Raw genomic sequence first — 7,900 nt, 5'->3', positions numbered from 1 at the left:
GGCCGCTGTCCGCTCGGACGCGGGGTGCGCCGAGGCCCGGCCGGACCCGGCTTGTTGTGAGTTTCTCCTCTGACAGAAATGGCGTCATTGTCGGAGACGGGAAACTCCGTCGGGTCCCGACAATGGGGACGCGAAGCCGCCGAGCTGTGTGAGTGGCGGGGTGCGCGGGGTGGCGAGGCCACAGGGAGCCCCGCATCGGTGTCTCGCGTGTTCGACGGCCTTTTTTGGCCCCTCCGCCTCCGCCCGTGTAGGGGGTGCCTGTGGTGTTCACTGGGTGTCTTTTGTCTCTCTTCCAGGTGCAGGTGAATCTGGTGTTTTCCAGGGGATCGCGGTCCCGGAATCATCATGAAGGTGAGCTTGCCTACAGAAAACGAAGCTCGGGGCTTGTAGAATTCAGGAAGTGGGGGGTTGGATCGATGTCGCGGGGCCTCCGAGTGTTACCGAGGAAGGTGTGCTTGGTGGCTGGGTGCCCGAGCCCTTCCCCGGGAGACGACCGGGTCAGCTGGTGTGGATATGTATCTGTGGGCTGTGCTCTGGAGTTGGAGCAGTACAGGATAGCTCACTGAGGCTCCTTTTCCCATATAGGACGTCTCTTTTTGCAAAGAATGAGTGGAATAGTTGCATGCAGGGGAGGGGGTGTTTTAAAAGGTGAAACGGAAAAAGCAGGTCAAGTAATCTGACTCTAGAACCTCAACTGTATTGTGTTTCTGTCGCTTATACACTGATGAAAGAAAATCTCATTTATTGTGTTAAGAGTACTGTGAATTTTTAGCAGAAGACTGATTAGACACGAAAATAATCTTATTTGAAAGATTTTAAGGCATTTTTATGATCTTTACAAACTCAGAGATAGCAGGTTCCTTGTATTTCCAGAGACTTAAGAGTATGTGGCTTATTTTTCTTTATTGGTTTGTTTGGTCTGGGAATTGTTAGATGCTGTATTGCACTGTGGAAAGCTGATGGCCAGGTTCTTCTTAAATTGTAAACGTGTTGAGTGGAGGATGTTGTCTAAAAAGTACGTTTTGCTTAATTGGTGGAAAAAATTGATAGCAATAAAAGTACAGTCTGTTTTTCCACTTTAGAGAATATAGAAGTGAATGCTGTCATATTTTTAAAGGCACTCTAGATATCTGGTATGTCTAGATTCAACTGGTGGAACAGACACTGGCAGATATTTTTCATCCATCACAAATTCATAAGTGTTTGAAAAGGTAGAGTGTGTTCACAAGTATAGGAAAGCAACAGATAGTATGTCGAAATGTAAATTCACGTACCTTTCATAGTTCCTTTGAACTGATTTTAAACATTCACTTCACTTTTCTTTAGAATCAATATTGCTTTTATAATACTGCATCCACATAAAAATTTGTCATGCTTGTGTTTATGAAAGTAGATAAAAGCTATGGCTGTCTTTTTTTTTTTTTCTTGAGTGTGGGGTGCCATAAACTACCTGAAACGTTTATATCTGCTGAATTGCTGTCTCACCTTCATGTAAATGAAAAACAGTGATTTCAGAAATGAATCCCTTTCGTTAGTCGCAGATGCTACCTAGAACTTCCGTGACCTGTATGAAACAGTGACAAGTGAGTTTATTAGGAAAAACTTTTATCTTTCTGGTGTTGGACCAGAATTTCTTAAGAAAAGTGTTGGGTTGAATGATATGTAATAGATCAGCAGCCGAATGATACAGGGTTGAGTTTAGAATAAATGTTGTAATCTGTCACAGTTTCCAATGTAGTGCCTGACACATCTTAGGGACTCTGTTAATGTCTGGTTAAAAGAAATGTAAGTTGAAGGTCTTTTAGATTTAAATTTTCCTTTCCTTTCCTTTCTTTCATTTCCTTTTTCTTTTTCCCCCCCAATTGGTCTATTTAAAAAATGAAAGTATGTTGGAAACTTTAGCCTTGAAAGTTTCATAGTACTAGGCAAATGCAAATTTGGGGGTGTCATTTGAGAACAACTAATTTTAAATGCTCAGTGTTTACATCATTGCTGCCTTTAAAAAAAGCATTGGTAATGTTAAAAGGAAAGCGTCATTAAAATAAATTTCTGATTTAATACAAGAAGAACTTCCTGTTTTTGTAAGTATGGTAAGTCTTCTTAGGGAACCTGCTGGAAGTCACTAGTACTAAAACCTTAGCTTATTTCTTGGAAGTTAATGTTTTATGTGCTGAAAGTTGAGAGGCTGCCCACAATTGGTATTTTGCTTGAACAAAATCGCAATTCAAAAAGTATTTAGGGTTGATCATATTGGGCTTACATTTTCTTTTTTAAAATATGTTGCCAATTTCTATACTGTAAATGACAGCTGAGCTATAGAAAGATTTACGCCATATATCTGATCTTACCAAACATATCTGTACTTTGAAGCAAGCTTTTAAGTTTGTATCATCTGTCCTATTAGTCACAAAAAATTTTAAATTTTACTGAATGACAGTGTATTAAGGTAATTGAAAAAGTGATTAGTAATACTCTTGGTTGTTTAAAATCCCCAAATAAAAATGTATATATCATTTTAGTATTATATGTTTTAGAAGCAATTTTCCTGTAGTGCTAACTTCAAGAATTTATTTAAGTAAATAAAGCTGCTTTACTGACTAGTATACAGTATCTTACATTTTTGCCTGGTGCGTTTTTGAGAAATCTAATGCAATAGCAATTTTGTGCTTTAACATAGATTACGATGTTGGTCTTATGTTAGATTTATTTTTCATACTTTTGATAGACCTTTCTATGTCAGCGATAACACATTATCAGGAAATGACAGATTATTAAACTTTCTAAATAATTTTAAGACTTAATTATGTCAGATTCATTTCCTACTTTTTTTCTAAATAAAACTTTTTTCTTCTGTATTGTGCATATTATTAACATCTCTGATTACACTGTTGTAAATTTTCCAGTGAAATGGGCTGGATAGGCTAGACAGTTCAGAATCTTAAGGGCTAAGTGACTTAGATGGTTGTATTTAGAATCTGGGGAGATAGGGCTTTTTCCATGTATCATTCTCTTTTCAGTAAACGTTGGCTTAGATCACATACAAATAGCAGGTTAATTACAAATGCCTTTTTTAATGCCTTTTGCTTATGTGCATTTTCTCAATCCTCTTCCCTCCCCCTTCCCCCCTTCCTCCTCCCCCCTCCCCCCTTCCCTCCTTTTTCTCCTAGCTCGCTCTCTCCCTCCTTCCTCTCTTCCTCCTTTTTTTAATCTCTCTCCCTCTCTGTCCCTTTCCTTCCCTCCCTCCCCATCCCTCTTTTCAGGGAATCTACTAGTAATCGGTAGTACTAAAAACTTAGCTTATTTATTGGAAGTTAGTGTCTTATGTGGTGAAAGTTGAGAGGCTGCCCACGATTGGTGTTTTGCTTGAACAAAATCGCAATTCACATAAATTATTCATTTAACAACAACCCCTTCCAAGTGTCAGGCAGTGTGGAATGAAGGTGAATGAACTATCAGACCTGCTCTCAAGGAGCTCACAACTTAGGCGCTCACAGAGAAAGCAGAACAGTGCATTTAAATTATGAGAGTATCGATTGCAATATATAATTGTGATAAGTGCTATGGGAGGACGGAAGAGGACATCGAAATCAGAAAGCCAGGGAAAGTCTTCTGGCGGAATTGACATCTAAGCTGAGTGTTAAAGCTTTCACTAGGCAAAGGAGGATAGAAAAGAGTGTTTCAGACAGAGAGGGAACAACATTGGGGAAAAAATATACCACTGTTTGCTTCGGCAGCACATACACTAAAGCTGGACCAATGCAGAGAAGATTAGCCTGGTCCCTGCGCAAGGATGACACGCAAATTCATGAAGCGTTCCATATTTAAAAAAAAAAAAAATCAAACAAACAGAAACAGAAAACCCCCAAGACGCTGTATTTGGAAACTAAGTAGTTCACTGTGGCTTGATCAACTTAAAGCATGGTGTATTTGGAGTGGGAAGAGGAGGGCATTGGTTGGAGACGAGGCTAAATTAAGGAGTTGAACATTTTCTCAAAAGCTACATGGAACCACCGAAGGTTTTTAAGAAGGGGTAAAGATGTTGGATTTCTATAATACGGAGATCACTTTGGTAGTCTTGTAGTGAATACATCAAAAGGGAGATCTGAATGGAAAGTCTGGAGATTCCAGGTGAGAACGCCCGTGAGTTGGATTTCTATAATACGGAGATCACTTTGGTAGTTTTGTAGTGAATACATCAAAAGGGAGATTCCAGGTGAGAACGCCCGTGGGAAGTGAGCGAGGGCTTGAACTGGAGCTGAGGGCAGAGACCCGCGACAGCGACAGCTACAAAGTAGATTATGGGATCTAGGAACTCACCCCAGGTAGGAGGAAGATGAGGTTTCCTGGGGGCATGAGATGGATGTTGTCACTGAAGCAAGTTGTCATTGGAGTACAGATGAATAGGGTTTTAGGTATTTAAAGGACGTGTAGGAGGCCCCCGTCCAAGTGGATCTACTTATTAAGATGTAAGATTAAGAGAGCAGGTGGGAGGAACAGCAATCAGGTGGTTAATCCAGTGTGAATGTTAACCTCATAGTCAATATTTAACTATAATATTCTAAGGGATTTAGATCCATGATATGGCAAATGTATTTTGTCCTATAAATTTATAGTCTTTTTGATGAAAGGTAATTTTCTAAAATACCGACTTGCTTTCTGTCCAGATTGCCAATACTTTGCTTACTGTAATTCTTAAAAGTATGTTAGATGACTGCATATTTCACCAAAGAATGTTTTTGCTAACTCGGCCTATAAATTCAGGTTAAAGTGACAGAGGGTGTTGCTTTAGATTAGATGCAATGAAGGGCCTGTTTAAAGAGATGACATTTAAGCATCATGTAAAACAAACGATATAGCGAGCCACTTAGTTATCTGGGGTAAGAGCATCCCAGGCAGAAAATACAAGTGCAAAGGCCCTGAGGAGGATTGTTTGGCTTGTTTGACCTTGGCATGTTTAAGGAACAGGAAGAAGGCCTGTAGGGATGGAGTCCTCGGAGATGAGGCCAGAGAGGTCACGAGGCCAATACAGTGTAGGGCCTTGTAGGCCAAGTAAGGCCTTAGAGTAAAATCTGAGTCTTAGGAAGTCATTGAAGGGTTTGAGCAAGAGAGTGAAGTGATCCGGTAGACGTTTTCTGGAAGAACAGTAACTGCTGTACAGACAACACTGCAAGGAGCAAGAGTGGGAGTGGGAGGTGACTTGAACGGCCACCAAGTTCTGGTGAGAGCTGGCGGACCAGGCGTGCCAAGGGGCAGCATTGAAGGTGGGATGATGATAGGATTTGAATGGACTGGATACGACGGAAAACTTCTGCTTGCTGCTACTTACAGATGACAGCCCCCCGCCCCCCGCTTTTAAATCTCTTTGCTATGATTAGTTGGTGGATGGGATCCTTAAAACTGAGTACAGCCAAGCAGGTATCCCCGACTCTTAGCCGTCTCGTATTAGTGAGCAGCGACCATTCACCCGAGCAGTCCTTTCCATTTTATTTGCTTTTGTTTTCGAGTTTTAGAAAATGAGATAAAATTCACTTTTTCAAGTGTACAATTCAGTACTTAGTATTTTTACAAGATTGTGCATCAGAGAAACCATGTCCCCATTAACGGTCACTCCTGTTCTCCCTTTTCCTCTGTCCCTCCCCTGGGTATCACTAATCCACTTTCTGTCCCCAAGGACTTGCCTGTTCTGGACATTTCCTATTGATGGAATGATACAACATGTAGCCCTATGTGTCTGACTCCTGTCACTTAGAATAGTATTTTCAAAGTTCATTCATTTTGCAGTATAGGTCAATATTTCATTCCTTTTATTGTTGAATAATAGTCTGTTTTGTTGTCATACCGTATTTTGTTAATTCGTTTATTAGTCGTTGGATGTGTGGATTATTTCTACTTTTTGCCTATGAATAATGCTGCAATGAACGTTTATATGCAAGCTTTTGTGTGAATATGTAATTTTAATTTTCTAGGGTCCTATGTATGGACCTTCCCGTTTCTAAGATAGTAATATTACCTGTAGTAACCTTGTTGAGTGCTGAGTGTTTAGCTTCAGATGTTCTGTGTCATTGTGGTAAGTGGCCACCAAGAAAATGGACATTTAAAAGTTTCATTCAATGTTTGTTGGACATTTACATGCTGGTCTCCGTACTAATCACTTAGATAGGATATATCAGTGAACAAAATAGGTAGAAAGTCCTGGCCCCGTGGATCTTATATGTTAAGGTGTGTTTGTGAGATGAACAGACGAACGAATAAACAAATCTAGTTTGTTAGGCTGTCAGTAATATGGAAATAAGAGGGGACCCGGGCAAGTTGATTTAAATAGGCTTTCGGGGTGATACAGGGGGTGAGGCAGGTCGTGGTATTAAAGTTGTCGGCTAGACTTTGTTGAGAAAACTTGATGGAACGGTGTGGGGGAGTTAGTCATGTGGTCGCAAAGACAGCTTGACATGTTCAGTAAACTGCACAGGAGGCCAGGGTGGCTGGAGCGCAGTAAGGAAGGAAGAGAAGGGGGGGTCAGACAAGTAACGGGGTGCAGGTTGGGGGCGGAGCGGATCAGATCAGGTCACCTAGGACCTTGAGGCTTTTGTAAGGATTTTGGCTTTAACAATAATAGAAATAGGGAGCAACCGGGTACTTTGAATAGAGGAGCGATGCAGGCTCATTACAGAGCGGCAAATGTCATTATATTTTTAAAAGATCACTCACTGCTGTGTTGAAAACAGGCTGTATGCAAGTCAGAGACAGTGAAGGAGATGAGGAGGGGTCAGATTCTAGATGTCTTCTTTGAAGGCAGAGCCAACGCATTACTGTTTTTGAAAGAAGGTAGAGGAAGGAGAAAGTCAAGGACACCAAGATTTTCTGGCTGAATAACTGGAAAACTGGGATTAGGATGAAGTTAGGGCTGCATAAGTTTTGGAAATAAGCATTTATATTTTATATTTGTCAAAAGCGCTTTGCGAAATGTGGCTGTAAATGAAATAGACATGCTGTGTTAATTTTTTAGTAACAGACTCATTTTAAAAGAGCTGCAAACTTTTATTCTTGACAAACTGTTTCAAAACAGGACTCTCGCTGCCTGCCTTTTAGCGACACAGGACAGATGTTTCTGCACCCGGGAGAAGCATGCTCTCGTGTTGTCTGTGAGGTGACACCCACAGGAAGCAGAGGAAACCAGTCCCATTAATCCTTTTGATATTTAAATGTTGCAGATTGCAGGTGTGAATTTTGATAAGGCTTAAACTGCAATAGAATTATTAAAAATTCGTGTGGATTATCTAAGTGCACAACACTTTGAGCTTGTAACCATTCGAATATAAAGACAAAGGAAAATAGTGAGGAAATTGTGTCAGCGTTCTTTTTTACCGGGCCTCCTTTAAACCGAATGGGCATTGAACAGAACATAAACTTTAACTACCTTTTGTTCCCAAGATGATGTATTTTCATTTAATTACTTTTCGTTAAAATAAGACGGTATATTTGTTACCGCTTAAACTGCTAATCAGCATATTTAACTTAATTTTAAAAGAGAACTTGTGTTATAAAAATTATTACAGTTCTGCTCTTTCAGAAGCGCAGGAAATCCTGACATTAAAGTTTTCTGTGGAAGATAATGTGTTTCTAGAAATCTGATAATTTTCATGCTGTGATTAGAGACACCATTCAGGTTTGGGGAGGAAAAATGAGTTTATAAAAGTATATAAACAGTTTACTGGGAAATAGAGGGCAGCTCTACTAAGGTCAGCCTACAGAGAGAGAGAAACCAAGCTTCGTGTTCATCTTACTATACCGATGGTCTTCTTTTAGGCTGGTAAATAGAAGCAAAGGACAAGATAAAAGAGGCAAAGGAGGGAAAGTTTTAAAACAACACTAGTCTTACTCTGAGTACAGTTCCCAGTATTCC

At 40.3% G+C, this 7,900-nt stretch overlaps 1 protein-coding gene and 1 non-coding gene across 2 annotated transcripts in view; both read left to right on the top strand.

The window, feature by feature from the left end:
* ARID4B (AT-rich interaction domain 4B) overlaps positions 1–7,900 on the top strand; it is a 118,338-nt gene that overhangs the window by 813 nt on the left and 109,625 nt on the right. The window contains 1 exon segment of the mRNA XM_025039062.1: positions 297–351. Coding sequence (XP_024894830.1) covers positions 346–351 — 6 coding nt within the window. The 5' untranslated portion in view covers positions 297–345.
* LOC112470038 lies at positions 3,721–3,825 on the top strand. Its single transcript, XR_003042817.1, has one exon. It is a non-coding gene; the product is annotated as a U6 spliceosomal RNA (small nuclear RNA).

Source organism: Pteropus alecto, unplaced genomic scaffold (assembly GCF_000325575.1).
Source record: "Pteropus alecto unplaced genomic scaffold, ASM32557v1 scaffold189, whole genome shotgun sequence".
NCBI classification, from domain to species: domain Eukaryota; kingdom Metazoa; phylum Chordata; class Mammalia; order Chiroptera; family Pteropodidae; genus Pteropus; species Pteropus alecto.
Note: the sequence above shows the minus strand (reverse complement) of the source record. Positions and strands in the feature narration are given on the sequence as shown.